General features: G+C 39.3%; 1 protein-coding gene across 4 annotated transcripts in view; it reads right to left on the reverse strand.

Annotated features, from left to right (window-relative positions):
* Window positions 1-20627, reverse strand: part of LOC308623518 (recombining binding protein suppressor of hairless) — a 115262-nt gene that overhangs the window by 76007 nt on the left and 18628 nt on the right. For 2 of the 4 annotated variants that reach the window (XM_081246001.1, XM_081246000.1), the window contains exon 2: window positions 51-233. The exons of the other annotated variants lie outside the window; for them this stretch is intronic. In XM_081246001.1, the coding sequence (XP_081102127.1) occupies window positions 51-67 (17 nt within the window). In that variant the 5' untranslated portion in view covers window positions 68-233. The remainder of the gene's footprint in view (window positions 1-50; window positions 234-20627) is intronic. 4 annotated transcript variants of the gene reach the window in all.

Raw genomic sequence — 20627 nt, forward strand, 5'->3', positions numbered from 1 at the left:
GTTCACTCTATGCATGACCTTGGGGCCACTGGAAGATTTCTAAAGCATACCTTTTAATCCACGCCATGGTACTTCAAGAACATGTTAAGGTAAGCCACAGGCTGGAACACTTCGATGCACCTCAAAGCACCTCAGCCAGTGTATCTGTATCATTCTCCTTTCCTTGTGAGATCATAATGGTTCCGAAGAACTATAATGCTTCCATTTGAATGACAGTTTCATAATTTCAATGACTTAAAAACAAAAACAAAAAAATAAGGACTTAAGTGTTGGTATGTTAAGCCACTAGTGAGTGCACTGTGTTAACTGCTGCCACGGCTAAGAAAAACAAAGCAGCTACTGCTACTACCACGTAACATTTTTAATATGACCCTCATGTGAATGAGGAGTACATGCTTAGTGGTCAGAGTGACAGCCCTTGCTTTATAGAGATCTATCCATAGCCCACAGATCTCTTTACTCCAACTGATTCTTCAGTTTTCTTCTCAAGGAATGAAAATAACCTAAAAGACAGGTCTGAATACTTGGTAGGTGCCAGGTTCACCACTGACCAACTATTCTATTCTGTGTTGAATGAGCTGGAAATCACCCACACACCTGCATAAAAGGGAACTCATTAATAGACACAACAGGGATTCCTTCAAACAATGCCCCTTCTGGCGTTAATATTACTGAATCATTTTAATTCCATGGAAGTCATTAAACTGTAAAAAGTTACAGTTTCTAAAGCTTACTTCTACAAAGAGCATGCAGATAAATGAACAGATCCATGGCTAACTATCAGGTTTTAGTGCTTCTCTGTGATTGCCTTCACAGGTTACCTGATTCCTCCTTCCTCCTCACCCCACTCCACCTTCCTTACATAAAAACATTAAAAACACTTCATTATTTAAATGATACAGGGCTTCCCTGGTGGCGCAGTGGTTGAGAGTCTGCCTGACAATGCAGGGGACACGGGTTCGTGCCCCGGTCCAGGAAGATCCCACATGCCACAGAGCGGCGGGAGAGGCCACAGCAGTGAGAGACCCGCGTACCACAAAAAAAAAAAAAACAAAACCTCACACTCACGTTGCTTTGCCAATCTATCTCCCAGAAGCAATCAGAAGAAATCAAATCCAAACTTAAGTTTTATTTTTCAACCTGGCTGATCTAGCAATAATCTAATTTTATAAATGCTGCTGACTCAAAATGTAGTCAGTGTATATAAACAGATTTTTTTAGCTATAGTTTTTAACAAGAGACTATATGCACATTCACTAAAGCCACTAAGAAGGTTTGGAATCATATTTAATAACTCAAATCAGAAAGTTCATTTGATTCCCACAAATGAGATCCAGTTTTTTCATGAAGTTATGCACTTGAAGATCTTTTAAAGCTGACTTGTAAATCATGGTAGTTATCAATATAAATTTTAGCTGACAAAACAAAAATAAGCATAAAAGTTCTTTTCCTTAAGAGGGTGCACTACCATGTTTCCCCATGGACTGCTACCAGTCTTAGCCTCATGGAAAGCAAACCATTTATTAGGTGAAGGAGGTGAGGCCATTCAGTCAGATTATCAGTAATTAAAAAAGAGAGAGAGAGAGAGGGAGAGAGAGAGATGGTCAGCTCTCTACAATGCTTCAAACCGTGATTAAACTAAGGGTAACAAAAAGCACTGGAAAAATTCCCCAAATTAAGGACAGGAAACTCCTAAGCAACTTCAAATTTGAATAGAAACCAACACTCACGTTGCATGCCATAACTGCCTGCAGAAGTGATCAACAGAACTACTACACCAGTGTTTTTGGTAACAAGTTAGATGACTCAAAGAAACCATTTTTTAAATTGCTGAAACAAAATTTTGCAGAATTACCATATTTAAGGGTTCAAAACTGTTACAGGAAGAAATTAAATAGTCACTTCACAAATCTTCATCAGGGACTTCCCTGGTGGCACAGTGGTTAAGAATCCACCTCATAATGCAGGGGACATGGGTTTGATCCCTGGTCTGGGAAGATCCCACATGCTGTGGAGCAACTAAGCCCGTGCACCCCAACTACTGAGCCTGAGAGCCAGAGCCCACGAGCCACAACTACTGAGCCCACGCACTGCAACTACTGAAGCCCGCGTGCTGCAACTACTGAAACCCTGTGCCTAGAGCCCGTGCTCCGCCACAAGAGAAGCCACTGCAATGAGAAGCCCGAGTGCCAAAACGAAGGGTAGCCCCTGCTCGCTGCAACTAAAGAAAGCCCACGCGCAGCAACAAAGACCCAATGCAGCCGAAAAAAAACCCCAGAAATCCTGATGCCCAACTACATACTTTTTAATAAATTTATTTATTTTTTATTTACTTATGTTTGGCTGCGTTGGGTCTTCGTTGCTGCGCACGGGCTTTCTCTAGTTGCGGCGAGCAGGGGCTACTCTTCGTTGCAGTTTGCAGGCTTCTCATTGCGGTGAATTCTCTTATTGCGGAGCGTGGGCTCCAGGCGCGCGGGCTTCAGTAGTAGTTGTGGTGCCTGGGCTCAGTAGTTGTGGCTCGAGGGCTTTAGAGCGTAGGCTCAGCAGTTGTGGTGCAAGGGCTTAGTTGCTCCACAGCATGTGGGATCTTCCTGGACCAGGTCTGGAACCCATGTCCCCTGCATTGGCAGGCGGAGTTTGAACCACTGTGCCACCAGGGAAGTCCCCCAACTACATAACTTTAATTGCAAAATTAATGTGTATTAAAACCCTATGCAATTGTCTACAAAACATTTCACTTCTTTTGGAAGAGACAGAAATACATTTTCATGACAGTTGTTATGACCTCCTTCACTATGCTGTGTCCAAAGGGGGTAGCTTTTGTCTTTCATCTCAGTAAAACTATTATCTAGCCACCAAAGCCTGGAACACAATTGGCACTAATGACTTAAGCATGTGAAAATGTTATAAACCCCATTTGGGACACACAACTGATAGCTAAATACAGAACGTTCGTGATGGAGTGCTTGTCTCATGTGCTCTAAAATATGTTAGGCACACAAATATTCGAGTGATTTGAAGAAATTATTTAGAAATGGCTTATACATGCTGCAACAATATCAAGGACAATAGAGACTTTGAAAGAAGATGATTTAACATGGACACCATTTTTTGACTACTGAATTTTGTTCGTTTTGTTTTTGACTACTGAATTTATAATACACAATGATTATTAAGGTATAAGATCAGCATTACTGCTAAAACATAAGCTTCAGGAATGTAATTTGAAACAAACGCCAGTAACTTCAAACTTCTATGCTTTTATAAACAGCCTCACATAGTAAGCTGAAATGACAATAATGAATGCATTCCGAGGCTCACTGCAATATTACCAAGCAAGGACTGGTAATTTCCAACACAGGAATAATTACATCATGGCACATCCATCTGATGGCAATAAGTCAGTAATGTTGAAATTTATAACATGGTAATATTCTAGTTATAAACATGGTTAGTTAACTATATATAGTGTTGGGACTTCCCTGGTGGTCCAGTGGTTAAGACTCCACACTCCCAATGCAAGGGGCCCGCGTCCAACCCCAGATCAGGGAACTAGATCCTGCATGCCGCAACTAAAAGATCTCATAAGTGGCAATGAAGATCCCACGTACTGAGACTAAAACCTGGCACAGCCAGATAGATAGATAAGATAGATAGATAAATGGCGTTTTCTCACATTACATGTTGTATGTGTATGTATATATATAAAGTATAGAAAGTTATAAATATATTTATAAATATAAATAAGTTAAGTTCCATGAGATCAAGAACCATTTCAAATGTATCGCCAGCATTTATCACAGTGACATCACACAGCCGGCAATAAAGCCTGGTGGTTAGAAGAATGGACTCTGAATGGACTTGGGTTTGAATCCCAGATCCATAACTTACCAATATATAACTCTGAGCAAGTTAATTAATCACTAGGTAACTTAGTTTCTCCTTTTGAAAAATTGGGATAAAAATTTCATGTAATAGGAGACAAGGGATCTAATATATGCAAATCCCTTAGAACAGTATCTGGCACATAGTGATGACTCAATGAATGGGGGTTGGGAGGGTAGGGAGGAGAAACAGTAGATTCTCAAATACCCAAGTAAATGAATAGACATTATTTTTAAAACATACACAGAAATGTTAGTAGGCATATGCAAACATTAAACAGGGTTTTTCAAACTGCTAATTGCAACCAAAAGTAGGTTTTAACATAACAGCCACACACATTCAGGTAGATAAAATCTATTCTATTTTATATCATGAATTTACTTAAAATGCTGGTTGTAACCCAATACATGGATTTCACAATTAGTGAATCACTTTCTAAATGATGGACTCACAAATAATTTCTCCTTTATTTTTATCCTGCAACTTCACTTTTCTTAACAAGGAGCAAGAAGAATTAAGTATTATATCAAGAATCTAAGGTCAGAAAATACTCCAGGTTGGGGAAAGGTGCAGGGGAGGGATAAATTAGGAGTTCAGGATTAACATATACACACTATTATATATACAACAGATAACCAATAAATACCTACTGTATAGCACAAGGAACTCTGCTCAATGTTATGTGGCAGCCTGGATGTATATGTATATGTATGGCTGAGTCACTTTGCTGTGCACCTGAAACTATCACAACATTATTAATTGGCTATATTCCAATATAAAATAAAAAGTAAAATAAACAAATAAGTAAAAATAAAATGGGAAAAAAAAAAAAGAATCTAAGTCAGAAAATACTCCAGACTGGGGAAAGGTGGAGGGGAGGGATAAATCAGAAGTTTGGGATTAACATATACACATTACTATGTATACAGTAGATAACCAACAAGGACCTGCTGTATAGCACAGGGAAATCTACTCAATATTCTGTAATAAACTAAATGGGAAAAGAATCTGAAAAAGAATAGATACATGTATATGTATAACTGATCCACTTTGCCCTGCACCTGAAACTAGCACAACATTGTAAATCAACTATACTCCCGTATAAAATAAAAATTAAAAACTCCAGAAAAGGCTTTAATCTGTTATATAGTTTTAATTTTGTTTTATAGTCTTCCAAATTTTATTATTTACTTTTTAAATTTTATTTATTTATTTTTGGCTGCGTTGGGTCCTCGCTGCCGCACACGGGCTTTCTCTAGTTGTGGTGAGCAGGGGCTACTCTTCACTGTGGTGCACGGGCTTCTCATAGTGGTGGCTTCTCTTGTTGCCAAGCACGGGCTCTAGGCACGCGGGCTCAGTAGTTGTGGCACGTGGGCTCTAGAGCACAGGCTCAGTAGTTGTAGCACACAGCCTTAGTTGCTCTGCGGCATGTGGGATCTTCCCGGACCAGGGCTCAAACCCGTGTCCCCTGCACTGGCAGGCGGATTCCTAACCACTGCGCCACCAGGAAAGCCCTTATTTACTCTTTTTTCTTTTTTTTTTTTGCTGTACGCGGGCCTCTCACTGTTGTAGCCTCTCCCGTTGCGGAGCACAGGCTCCGGACACGCAGGCTCAGCAGCCATGGCTCACGGGCCCAGCCGCTCTGCAGCATGTGGGATCTTCCCGGCATGTGGGATCTTCCCGGACCGGGGCACGAACCCGTGTCCCCTGCATCGGCAGGCGGACTCTCAACCACTGCACCACCAGGGAAGCCCGGGCATATTTTAAAGACAAAACTAACAACATCTGATGACACTCTGGATCATGGAGTTGAAGAAAAAAGAGGAAGAGAGCAATGCTGACTCCAAGGTTTCTAGCCTAAGCAACCCAAAGGATAAAGTTACTTAATGAGATGGGGAAAACTTAAGGAGAAGATCTGGGGCGGGGAGGGTTCATGTCTTTAACTTTGTATCTATACGACATCGTGGTTGTTCACCAAACTTATTGTGATGTATGTACGCTATCATTATGCTATACACCATAAACATACAATGCTGTATGTCAATTATATCTCAATAAAACTGGAAGAAAAAATACATTAGGAAAAAAAGAGGGGGTTTCAGTAGCTCAGTTTGGATATAATAAATTGGATATGCTCAGATATTCTAACAGAATTTATTACAGTTTATCAGAACTTTCTGCAAAGAGTAGGGAGGTATGACAAGTCAAGTTAGCCTATTTAGTTCTTGCTTGTAGTTGGAATTTTTTAAAAATGAGGTAAATGTATTATTTACTAAAGTATTCTAATAATCTTAGCGTTTTAATTATGCATCCTCTGCCATCTATATCTGTCACTGTTAAACGATAATGTGGTAAAAATATTTTAAAGAATCTCTAATTACAGAGACTAATTTAAGGGAGACAGTCCATATTCAAACACAGGTAAAATAATAAAGGCAATCTCAGATAAGAACAGGAACCTATTATCTGATGCTCTCTAGTCACCAAAATGCTTCTCAGTCTCAATCCCATAGATTAGAAACAATAAATTTGACAGACAACACATATGAAGTGCTTTCCACATGCTAAGCATCTCAGTTAAATTACCAACTACCTTCTATTAGCTTACCTATTACAATGAGACTGAAAGAAATGAATAAAGTTTAAGAACTGTCCTATAACTTTAGCCATACTAGAAAGAACTAGTTTAAAAGTCTCTAAGGACTTCTTTTGATCTGTTGCTTTAATTTTCCATCACCATGCTTCATCTAGATTTTGTGTTCTCTTCAGGCTTTTCATTTTCCGATGCCAAATGATAGGAAAGGAACATGAAGGAAAATGATATATTAAAGAGTTCCAAAACCTAACACATGTTCCTGAGATGGAACTGTGTTGAAATGTATTAACAGAAGTCACAATTTCAGGCTGTGCTGTGGGCCTAGAATTACAACTCTGCTAAATAGAAATGAACTGCAGAGAGCTTGGAAAGTGAATACGTGTTTTCTGGGGAGTAATGAATAAGAAGAGAAAGAAACCTCTCTGATATACTTATTCTCACCTCACTGCTCTTATTTTAACTTCAATTAGAAAATTACTGCCACAAAGTATCAAGATTTTAGAGACACTTTCAAAATTAACAGGTAACACTTGACAACTCATCCCTATTTTAGGATAACCTTATCACTTAACTTTTTTCATCAGATGCAGGGGCTGTTTTATTTCACCTATCTAATAGTTCCAGTTCTTCAAGCAGTTCTTCAGTCAGACTAGAACATGTACAACACCATCTCTGTTTTGGGCACTTCAAAGTGTATATAATTTTGTACATTTTACTTAATCCTCACAATAATCCAATGATTATATTAAAAACCTCAAGTCTGGGCTTCCCTGGTGGCGCAGTGGTTGAGAGTCCGCCTGCCGATGCAGGGGACGCGGGTTCGTGCCCCGGTCCGGGAAGATCCCACATGCCGCGGAGCGGCTGGGCCTGTGAGCCATGGCCGCTGAGCCCGTGCGTCCGGAGCCTGTCCTCCACAACGGGAGAGGCCCACGTACCGCAAAAAATAAAAAAATAAAAAAAATAAACCTCAAGTCTTCTAAGTCCGGTTAACTTTATACTATACCTCCATTGTGGTGTCTACCACTAGTAGGATAAGCATTTTAGGTCATTTTTCCAAAAGTCATAATATATTTGAGTTGTACAAAGTATTTATATGATTTTCTGTAATCATCCTTGTGGCAGCAAACATTATTTCGAACAGGGGGTCTCTACAAGACTGTAGTGGTTTGCACAGTTTTATCAAACTCAATTTTATTATATGCAATCTCCAATAACAAACAAAAAACCCAAGATTCCCCCCACGAAAAAAACAAAAACACAAAAACAAACAAACAAAAAACTCAAACAAATGCAACCCAAATGTCCACCAGGAGATGGAGAGATTTTTAAAATGTGGTACGTGCATACAATGGAATGCTATTCTACCCTAAAAAGGTAGGAAATTCTGACATGCTACAACATAGATGAACCTTGAAGACATTATGCTAAGTGAAATAAGCCAGTCACAAAAGGACAATACTGTATGACTCCACTCATGAGGTACATAGAACAGTCAAATTCATAGAGATAGAAAGTAGAATGGTGGTTACCAAGGGCTCAGGGTAAGGGGGAATAGAGTTATTGTTTAATAACTTCAGAGTTTCAGGTTAGGAAGATGGAAAAAGTTCTGGAGATGGATGGTGATGATAGTTGTACAACAACATGAATGCACCTAATACCACTGAACAGTAGAGTTAAAAATGGTTAAAATAATAAATCTTACATTACATATATTTTGCTACAATAAAAAAAACTGAACACACATCATGGAAATACATCAATAGCAGATAGTGAATTATCTTCTTCCTTATATTTTAATAAAGTTTCCCTTATTTTACCCCAAACCTACTTCTCATTCTAGTTTTGTTTTTGTAAATGGTGCCGCCTACCCACTCAGATAGCCACAACATTCAGTTTCTCTGTTCTCATCCTAAGCCACCAACCTTACAAACTGGTTTTAACTCTATACCACTGCTTGAATCTGATTCTTTAATTTCTAATGTCATGCATGGCCTTCATTACAGCATTTGATTACTATAACAGTCTCATAGCCAATTTCCCATATCAAAAACCTAGCCTTCACAGTTACTGCTTTTGAAATAAAGCTCATGTGTAAAACCTTTCCAAAGGCTCCCATTGTCCATTCAAGTTTAAAGTTCTGAGCAACACAGTAAAAATACTTGGCTATTTAATCCAACCTACCTTTCTAGACTTGTCCACAAGCCCTTCTTGCTTCCTATACTCTACACATCAGATTCTTTACTCCCTTTTGTCTCACCATATTTACTAGGCTGTCCTGCCTCCATGCTTTTTCTCACACTTCTCCATCTGTACAGAAGTCCCTTCTTCTCAATTCCTATTGAAATCCAGTCATCAACTCTCACACACTGCTATACATATGGGTGTGAGTTAATTTAAGGTTCTGGAGCTGGCAGTATCTATCAAAACTACAAATGTACATGTCCCTGCAACCAGCAATTCCACTTCTAAGTGTATGTCCTACAAAAATACTCACGGATATGTGGCTACTACAGAGCGTTGTTCCTAAAAGAGAAACACAGGTAGTTGTATGCCAAATGCAAACTGGCTAATAAATTCTGTTACATCTATATTATGAATATGGACTACTACACAGATTTTTTTAAAGAAAATTATTTTTTTTTGGTGGGGGGGACCCGCGCCATGCAACTTGCAGCATCTTAGTTCCCCGACCAGGGATGGAACCCAGGCCCATGGCAGGGAAAGCACCAAGTCCTAACCACTGGACCACCAGGGAATTTCCAAGAAAAATAATTCTAAATGTATGCTAAGAACTCAAGAATGATTAACTTTTTAAAGTAAACATAATATGTAACATACAAATACAATAATATGAGCCCATCTGCCCTCTAGAAAACCCAAAGTATATGGAAAATTGTCTGGAAGAATATATCTCAAAATTTTTAAACTGGTTACCTCTGGGGAAAGAAGTAGAACTGGAGGCTTCTAAACTATCATAATAATGATACAAAAATATATTCCTGTATTAATTGCATAACATTTCAAGGAAGAAATGTTATATATATATATATATAAGGAAGAGCTTATACAGACAATCTCTCTCACTCCTGATCTATTTGGCCTGATACGGCTCCTACTCCATTTATCCAATGATACAGAACTTAACTGAATGTCACTGGCTACACAGAGCAGAAGCACATGCAGCCTATCTTGGCACAGATTTATCTTGGCTCAGGCTCCCTAATGACATTCACAGCTGCCAGTGACACACGCCTCAGGTCCAGGGAGAAAACAGCCACATTCTCACTCGGCCACTACTCAGGCTTACCCTTCGACTGACTTTGTTCTCGTCCATTTGAAGGAATGTTTACAAACTGAGCACTCATGGTTTTTTAATTAGTTCATCTGTCTCCTACAAGAACCACACCCTGACTGGGAGGGACGAAGGACAGAGAGTACCCAGGTATTCCTTTTCTTTTTTTTTTTTACGGTATGCGGGCCTCTCACTGTTGTGGTCTCTCCCGCTGCGGAGCTGGACGCACAGGCTCAGCGGCCATGGCTCACAGGCCCAGCCGCTCCGCGGCATGTGGGATCTTCCCGGACCAGGGCACAAACTCGTGTCCCCTGCATCGGCAGGTGGACTCTCAACCACTGCGCCACCAGGGAAGCCCTCCTTTTTTTTTTTTTTTTAACATCTTTATTGGAGTATAATTGCTTTACAATGGCGTGTTAGTTTCTGCTGTATAACAAAGTGAATCAGCTATACATATACATATATCCCCATATCTCCTCACTCGAGTCTCCCTCCCACCCTCCCTATCCCACCCCTCTAGGTGGTCACAAAGCACCAAGCTGATCTCCCTGTGCTAGGTGGCTGCTTCCCACTAGCTATCTATTTTACATTTGATAGTGTATATATGTCAATGCTACTCTCTCACTTCATCCCAGCTTACCCTTCCCCCTCCCTGTGTCCTCAAGTCCATTCTCTATGTCTGCGTCTTTATTCCTGTCCTGCCCCTAGGTTCTTCAGAACCACTTTTTTTTTTTTAAAGATTCCATATACCCAGGTATTCCTGAACAAAATCTCATCTCCACATTTCCAGAACTCACCTTCCTCTAGCATAATTTAAAAGTTTAAGGGGAATTCCCTGGTGGTCCAGTGGTTAGGACTCGGTGCTTTCACTGCTGAGGGCCCGGGTTCAATCCCTGGTCGGGAAACTAAGATCCCACAAGCCACACAGCGCAGCCAAAAAAAAATTTTTTTTAAGTTTAAAAATATGAAGAGGAATAAGAAATCCTTGATGAAGGCTTTGCTGAAATCCCCAGTCCAAATTAATCACTCCTTCTTCTTCTGTACTTGTGAAATGTCTCTATTATAGGAGTCATTATGTTCATCTTTATATTACAGTAAAAGTTATGAGCATAGCTGGATTCCCCACTAAGGTACAAACAGCCAAAGACCAAACTGTCTTAACTCATCTTTTATAAAACTTAAGATGTTCAAAGATCTTGCCTGTAACAGGTTTTCAAGAAATGACTCCTCAATAGAATTTGTTGAAAATAGTTCAGTGCATGGTACTAAGAATAAAAATGTCAATAGGAAATATCAAATCAAATAAGAAGGATCAATGAGAAGTTTTAAATGGAGTTCCTGTTCAACTTATGTGGTTAAATGAAAGCTTTGAATTGGAAGAGAGAATATAAACCTTAAAAACCACTACACATCATAGGCAAAAGCAGTATAGAACTTTTAACAGCGTTTAAACAGAAAAAAGTTAATCTCCTTTGCAACCTAAAGGAAAAAACCTGTTTGTATCCCCTTACATCACAAGAGCCTAAATACAATTACAGCTTCTTCACTTTCTGATTATTTTACCAGTTTCCTATATAAAACTTTGCCAAAAAAATGAAAATACAAATCTCATTTACCACATTTTGTGTCTGTTTTCCTTGTGACCTACATTTGACAGTAAAAACAAAATCCAGCCTTCTCAAATTTTATATTAAATAAAATTGATAAGCATCTAAAATTATTTGAAAAATGTTAAACTTGCTGAAAATATTCCTTGACAGTGGTATATGTTATGCCATGCTCTGAAGAGTACTATGAATTATAAATGACAACTGCAAATTAAGAGCTAACACTTACTATTAGTAAATTCAGTGTGTAAAAAAAATTGTCAGGAATTATCTCCTTTATTTACTACCAAGCTCTATGGACAGGTATAATTAATTCCATTTTACAGATACACAAATTGAGGCTTAAAGAAGTCAAGTAACTTGCAGAAAGTGACATTTAAGTGATAGAGCCAGAATTCAAAGCCTGGTCTTCCTGATTCCAAAATTAATACCGCTGATCCTTGAACAACATGGATTTGAACTAGGCAGGTCCACTTACATACGACGGATTTAAACTATGCAGGTCCACTTACACACGGATTTTTTTTTTCCAGTAAATACATACCATAATACCATGCAATCCATGGTTGGGTAAATCCAAGGAAGTGGAACTGTGGGTACAGAGGGCCAACTGTAAAGCTATATGAGGATTTTCCACTGCACAGGGGTCTGATGTCCCTAACTGCCAAGTTGTTCAAGCGTCAGCTGAACTCACCTGCCACTCACCCTATACATTTAACAAATCAAATCAAAACAAGTGTAAAGTTTGTTCTGCCATAATGTATGTTCTTTGCTGTGAATTACTTCTTAGGCAACTATAGATAGGGGAATGATACTAGTGTAAAAGGAAGTTATGTTGCTTCATACACTGTTTTTCCTAGCATGTTAATGTTTTGAGGCAAACGGGGAAAGCTTTTCCACAAATAAAGATGAAAGCTTAGTAACAGATGAATATTTTAAGGAAAAAGCCCTGAAAAATCTACAAAAGTACTTTTCTTTCTTATGAGTAGTAAGTAGCTGGTTTAGTGGCTTCAGGAATTGCTACTCTTTCAGCTAACTGGGTTAACCTATTTGACAAAGCTGCCTGTGCAGATGAAGAAGCTGCAGAAAATTCTCCCTGTATTAAAACAATGGATTCGGACTTCCCTGGTGGTGCAGTGGTTAAGACTCCATGAGCACTATGCAGGGGACCCAGGTTCGATCCCTGGTCAGGGAACTAGATCCAACATGCAGGCCGCAACTAAGAATTCGCATGCCACAACTAAGGAGCCCACGTAACGCAACTAAGAAGCCGGCAAGCCGCAACTAAGACCCAGAACAACCAAATAAATAAATATTAAAAACAAACAATGGATTAATGAAGAAAGCTACACATAGGATTAGATTTTTAATTTTAATGAAAATAGTCTCTTAGAAGCAATGTCCTTCCAGGACCTACAACTAGAAGAGGCTGAATCCAAGGTTCAAGATTCCAAAGACTGATGGTAATACAAGGTACAAATGCTAGTCCTTTGTTTTTTTAGGATTGCTATTGTTTTTAGTTAGTATCCAAGATCACAGTTTCATAGAATTTCACTAGTCTGTCCCAAACCTTTTTTCCCCATGAGTTTTATTACTTCCACTGCACGATTTTGCAAATCTCAAGTTTTGTCAAGCTACATATTCACCCCTCAGTATTTGCAGGTGATTGGTTCCAGGACCCCCCTGGATACCAAAATCTGCAGATGCCCAAGTCCCTTATATAAAATCACATAGTATTTGCATATAACCTATGCACATCCTCCCACATATATAGTTTTATTATTGTTATTCTTTTTTTTTCTTTTTCGGCTGTATTGGGTCTTAGTTGTGGCATCCGGGATCTTTCATTGCGGGGCACAGGCTTCTCTCTAGTTGTGGTGTACAGGTTTTCTCTCTTTAGTTGTGGTGCACGTGAGCTCTGTAGTTCGTGGCATGCAGTCTCTCTAGTTGAGGCAGATGGGCTCAGTAGTTGTGGCACGTGGGTTTAGTTGCCTCAGGGCATGTGGGATCTTAGTTCCCTGACCAGGGATCGAACCCGCATCCCCTGCATTGGCAGGCGGATTCACCAGGGAAGTACCCCCCCTCCCATATACTTTAAATCATCTCTAGATTACTTATAATGCTTAATACAATGTAAATGTTCCATAAATACTATGTAAATAGTTGCCAGCAAGTTGCAAATTCAAATTTTGCTTTTGGGAACTTTCTGGATTTTTTTTCTCCCCAAATATTTTCAAACCACAGTTGGTTGACTTCTCAGATGCAGAATCTATGGACACAAAGGACCAACTGTGTGTGGCATTATGGCAGAAACTCCTGTGTGCATTAGACAAAACAATCCCTATGAATCTTTAGTGCATGGATTTATCAAAATGCCATGGATAGTTTTTTGTTTGGTTTTGGTTCTGGCTTTTAGAAGTGTGATGTAAACGCCAATGCTACAGAGAAAATAATAAAAGTGTGTTAAAGCTGCTACCATTAGGACAAAAATGCAGTAGTGGTGATTAATGATATTTTGATGATTTGTTGTTGATCTTTTTTTTTATATGTATTTACTTATTTATTTGGTTGTTCTGGGTCTTAGTTGCAGCAGGTGGGCTCCTTAGTTGCAGCTTGAGGGTTCCTTAGTTGTGGCACTCAAACTCTTAGTTGCAGCACTCAAACTCTTAGTTGCGGCATGCAGGTGGGATCTAGTTCCCTGACCAGGGATCGAACCCGGTCCCCTTACATTGGGAGCACAGAGTCTTAACCACTGAACCACCAGAGAAGTCCCTGTTGTTGATCTTTAAACAAAGATCAATGTCAACTAATCGTGATCCCAAAGTAGACATGAGGCGCCCGCACGCACGCGCACACACCCCCCCCCAAAGCAGCCATTAATGTACTTCATTTCTTAACATAACAACTAGAGAAGATGATCCTATGGGGAGTGATTCTATTGAATAATCTATTATATAAACTAAGGCAATGGAGCCTACCCAGCATGCATGTATTTCCAAATTTATAAATACAGCATCAAAACAGAAAGCTCATATAGAAAGATAAACATAGTTTGTATAGAAAACAGGCCATATAATGCAGATATTTTGATACACAGTTGCCCAGAATTAATTGTTTTTAACATAAAGCATTCTCAGAAAAAAAATCGTTCAAGTGATGCCTGGAGACTGAAGTATGTGGTTAAATGTAGGTTCAGGTTCTGGTACTAATTCCAACATGGAAAGGGGACTTCTCATACCAACAAGCAGTTCCCTGGACAGCAGAAAGGTATCCTACAATTCAACTCAATTCTGACACTATCTACCCAGAGATAGATCTCCGAGGTTCCAATGACCTCCAACTTGGGTTTCAGAAGCCAGTCTCAAGCCCAACTTATTACGTGTGTTTCTGACCAGCGAGCTATATAGATCAGAGGTTCCCATGACCCCCTCCTTGGGTTCGATTAATTTGCTAGAGTGGCTCACACTTACTACATTACCGGTTTCTTATAAAAGGATATAACTCAGGAATAGCCAACTGGAAGAGATGCAAAGGGCTAGGTATGGGGAAAGGGCCACGTGTTACCTCATTAATATAACAAAAGACACCTTTATCACTCAGGAAATTCCATGGGTTTTAGGAGCTGTGAGCCAGGAACTGTGGACAAAACCAAATACGTATGAGAAATATATTCTGGTCATCTGATGACCAGATTTATAAATCACAACATCACAGTGGTAAAAAATTTGTTTCTTCTTCCCATTAGTCTTAATATTATACCTCCCTATTTCCCTGTTTCTATCTAAACAGATCTCAGAACTATGATCAGAGATTACATACTAATCTGTACAATATTACCACATTTATTGTTTAAATCAACAGGGTTGGGGGCTTCCCTGGTGGCGCAGTGGTTAAGAACCCGCCTGCCAATGCAGGAGACAGGGGTTCGAGCCCTGGTCCGGGAAGATCCCACATGCCACAGAGCAACTAAGCCCATGCGCCACAACTACTGAGCCTGCACTCTAGAGCCTGTGAGCCACAACTACTGAGCCCACATGCCACAACTACTGAAACCCACGCGCCTGGAGCCCATGCTCCGCAACAAAAGAAGCCACAGCAATAAGCTCACACACCACAATGAAGAGTAGCCCCCGCTCGCCACAACTAGAGAAAAGCCCACATGCAGCAACGAAGACCCAATGCAGCCAAAAATAAATTAAATCAATTAATTAAAAAAAAACAGGGTTGGGAGAGACGTTTTGCATTTTAATAGAATAAAGCAAGAAAATTTCAAGTAATCATTTAAGAAATCCAAAATTAGTGTGTGAAACACTCATTTACTCCAGGAAAGTTCCCTTCCTTTATTAATTACCTTTGGCTTGAGCAAATAAATTAGTTTATCTTCCCTAAGTGTCATCAATTTAGAGTGAAAGTTATTCAAAATCACATTTATTGCCTGAGTGACATTTTTTGATCCGTCACCATGCAAAATCCAGAAGCCATGCCAGCAAATTATTCCTGTACATACCTCCTCATCTCCCAATCTCACACCCAAAACCTGTTTCCCATATCAAATGATGGCGACCCTGTAATTACCATTGCTCAAACCAGAACATGAGGTTAACTTTGATTCTTGTCTTTACTTCACATACCATATCTAATCTAGGCACGCTTTGCCTCAGGGTCTTTACATTTGCTGCTCCTGCTTGCTGGAACGTTCTGTCCCCACATACAACATGCCTCACATTCTCACCTTATGCTTAAGGTCCTTTGCTCAAGTGTCACCACCTCAGAGACCCACTTTATCTTGTTGCAACCTCTTTCTGATACTCCCTATCCTATTTCCAACACTCTTTCTCTTCTGAAGCCCTTATCGCAATAAATATTTAACTTATTTGGTTTTTGTCTCTCTCACTAAAATGCAACCTCTATACACTGGCAGATTATACATATTTAAATCTATATTTTTTGGTCTGTTTTGTCCACTGGTATATCCTAGTGCCTGGGACACAGTTGGCACTCAAAATCCTTTGAATACATCACTAGGGCTCAGTCTATGTCAGATGATCCCAACCTGAGGGAATAAAAGGTGTTCCACAATGTGAAGGGTTGATAATGGTGCCCTCACTGACTGATCTGTTTCAGCACATCACAAATTACCTAGTTTAATGACCTGAGCCCTCAAAAAACAGGTGAGGGACTTAAGATAATTTCTGCAACAAAGAGGTATTGGAGATAGTACTAATAATTTAAGCACACTAAATAAATAAATGGCAGAAGGGTACCTCTTCCTCCTAGTATTCCCTCTTTACCAAGTAAAAATAATGATTAATCAGATATAACAAGACAGTCAAAAAGAAGATAGAAATAACCAAGATAACTTTTTAAAATATAGATTTACATCTATTATCAACAGTAACTTCACCGTATATATAAATTTTGCCCCAAAGTATTAGCAAATGACAGTACAAAGCAATCACAATTAGTAAAATACTTAAAATTTTAAGTACTTAAAACATAACAGGTCTCTATAGGTTGTGAGTTTTTTCTCTCTGGCAAGGTTTAAAGTCATGATTTTCAATTCAGTACTTTGGAAAATGTCATTGAGTTTACATGCCTCTTTTGTGACTTCTTATAAAACAGTATAAGATAAAAAGCCACAGGGACTTCCCTGGTGGTCCAGTGATTAAGACTTCGCGCTTCCACTTTAGAGGGCACGGGTTCAATCCCTGGTTGGGGAACTAAAATCCCACGTGCCGCGGTCAAAAAAAAAAAAAGAAGCCACATATCATGGGAAAGATTTATTCTTCCTGTCATGGTAGAAAAGGCTGAAGTATGACTTGGGGAACAACATGAACATAAACCAAAATGTATTTTTCTGTCAGTAAATTACTATATAAATATGCACAGAAACACTGTTGAAGATTATGGGGGGGGGGAATTGGTATTAGAAAAAACTACATACTGCGGGAAATTTGTCATACAGTAGGTAGTTATGTTTTTTCTGATATGCCTCAGTTTATTTAGTCTTTGCTGGCTTCTTAATGAAATGCAAAGTTTTCTAAGAAAATACCTATAGGAAAACATATTCTCAACTGCAAATTCATTCTACAGTTAAATATTTACTGAGTGCCTTTTACATGACAGGAACTCTTATAGGTACAAGGGATAGAAAACTGAACAAAAAGACACAATGTCTTCAGGAGGGAGCTTCTTTGACCTCTTTTAATTAAAGCTTTTTATGGAAAATCAGTAAGAGTATTATCTGCTATGAGAGTGGCTGCTTTAAGCAAAATAAAACAAGATTTCTATAAAAAACTTACTGAGATTCCCATCACACAAGAAACTCATTCATTTCATCTTTCAATTAGGAAGCAAAGAAAATGACAACAGAATGACACAAAGTACTACCAGATGTCATGGATATGGCTAGTTACACTGTATCTTCATGAAACGGAGTAACCATGAAAACCTTTTGTACCACAGAGAGGTTTGCTCTTCATCTTGTGGCAAAGCACTTAAAAGGTTTTGAAACTTGACGAGTTACTCATTTTTCTTACACAAAAAGGTCCCCAAATTGATTACTTTTCCTGTGAAGACATGCAGCTTCCTGTAGTATGTGATCTAGCAGTTACTTCTGTAAAATTAAAAACACTTAAGGTAAGCATGGCATTTTAAACAATGGCTTTTCAACTATGAAAATCACCTGATTTGTATAGAAATAACTTAAAACTAGCCCTTTGAATGACTCTCACAAAGTATTAACCAAGATTTTTTTAAAATAATGATGTATATTATATATACCACAATTAAAAAGTAACAAAGTAAACTTAAATACACTGTTCTCACAAAATACTTGTAAAGATAAAAAGGGGTTCTACCATTAAAAGTATCTTCAAATTTTTGTTTACCTCATTTTTATCACAAAATTTTTAATATTTGAAATTTCTATAGATACTTCAATGTGTATATTAGTAAAGTACAACACTTCATTATAATTTATTAATACACAATCACATATACTGGGGTACACGTTAACTTTCTACTGATATAGGTAAACAACCAAAAGTCTAGAGACTATAGTATAATACAAAGCAAAACAAAGTGCTGCACAGGCCACATAGCTCTTGTAGTATATGGATCAAGACCCCAAAGACAGGCAATCTTCTTTGGCTTCATATGAATTAATTAAATCCACCACATCAGTCACCAGGGACACCAAGCAAAAAAAATATGGAAGAATCAACGAATAAATATCAACCCTTGAGGAGAAAAACAATACAGAATATTTTCCCTCATTAAAATGAGATAGTCAGGACTTCCCTGGTGGTCCAGTGGTTAAGACTCCACGCTTCCACTGCAGGGGGCACGGGTTCAATCCCTGGTCAGGGAAGTTCTACATGCCACATAGTGTGACCAAAAAAAAAAAAAAAATTTTAAATGAGATAGTCAATGTGGAAAGACTCTGAAAAGTTAAAGAGAATCAAGTTCATGAATGTCTTCATTGTCACAACGTTACTGAATGTGTGCCCCTGTCCCCAACAAAACCCCCTTTAATGCTGACTTTCCATTAACACATGAGAAGCTGCACAATGTTACAGAAAAGGCACCAACAGGAGTTTCAAATTAAATTTCATCCCCTTCCCTCTCTGTGTTCCTTCCAATAAGCACCTAAACAAGTCAAGCCTATTCCTCCATCACGACACCTAGGTTCCATTCCCACCAAGTTCTGAACCACTGCTCTTGAAAGAGCTGTCTCCACTTCCTCAACCTGTGACAAACCACATTTTAGCTCCCACAAGTTCTTACCAATTTGAAGTCCTAAAGTCTTACCAACTTGAAGTCCTAAAGTGCTAAACTAGTGAGCATTTGTGTTTATCCCATTTGCCCTCTTTGTAGCACGTGACACAACTGACAAGTTTCCCTCCTCCTAGAAGTACTCTCTTCATTTTTGTGATACTACACTGTCTAGGTTTTTGTCCCACCTCTTCTTTTTTTTTTTTTTTTTTTTCGGGCCTCTCACTGTTGTGGCCTCTCCCGCTGCGGAGCAGAGGCTCCAGACGCGCAGGCCCAGCGGCCATGGCTCACGGGCCCAGCCGCTCCGCGGCATGTGGGATCTTCCCGGACCGGCGCACGAACCCGTGTCCCCTGCATCGGCAGGCGGACTCTCAACCACTGCGCCACCAGGGAAGCCCCCACCTCTTCTATTATTAGTTTTCCTTTACTAGTTTTTACACCTCTACCCACTCCTTAAGTATTGATGCTCACCAGTGGTTTGTCTCTGCTTAACTCCACCTCTCCCTGAGGAGATTTTGCCCACTCCCAAGGTTTTAATGAACATCTAACAGTCTTCAAGTATGTGTGTACAACCTTGACCTCTCTCTCCTGAGCTCCAGGAACCACACACATAATTTATATATGTAACTGGCCACTGGATATCTTCATCTAACTTTCTCACAATGGCCTCAAACAAAACATGTTCAAAACCAAAAACTCCCCACCAACACTAACTCTACTCTTCTACTATGCCATTTATCACAGTGCCATCTAATCTTAACAAATGGCACCACCATCCCCTACCCCAACAAAATGTGTAAAGCACCAGAGTTTTTTTCCTTCTTGACAATTTTTTAAAATATTTATTTATTTATTTAGTATTTATTTATTTTGGCTGCGCCAGGTCTTAGTGGCAGCATGCAGACTTCTTAGTTGTGGCATGCATGCAGGATCTAGTTCTCTGACCAGGGATCGAACCCGGGCGCCCTCCACTGGGAACTCAGAGCCTTACCCACTGGACCACCAGGGAAGTCCCTTGACAAATTTTTAATAGCTCCAAAATCGAGATATATCCGCCAAGACTCTATTCACTCTTACAACTTACCCCAACCAGTTATACTAAAGAAATAAAGCCCTACCCTGTCTTTTCAAAAGGCAACCTATCTTCACAAATTTTGTCACTAGATTTCTTTCATATATTTAAAAATGACTTCAAAAATACAGATAGTTCTTGCTACAGAGTAAATATAGCTTACAAATGCAAAGTTTTTAGGATCCTAATAGTTGGCTCGTGTTTTTGAAATTTTAGGAGCATAAGTATACATGTGGATCCCCAATATGCGTTTGTTTTAAAATGTCCAACAGGGGAATTCCCTGGTGGTCCAGTGGTTCCGCCCCTGCACTTTCACTGCACGGGTTCAATCCCGGGTCAGGGAACTAAGATCCCACAAGCCACACAGCGTGGCAAAGCCAAAAACAAAACAAAACAAAA

Source organism: Mesoplodon bidens (assembly GCF_964165515.1).
Source record: "Mesoplodon bidens genome assembly, chromosome: 1".
NCBI lineage: Eukaryota > Metazoa > Chordata > Mammalia > Artiodactyla > Ziphiidae > Mesoplodon > Mesoplodon bidens.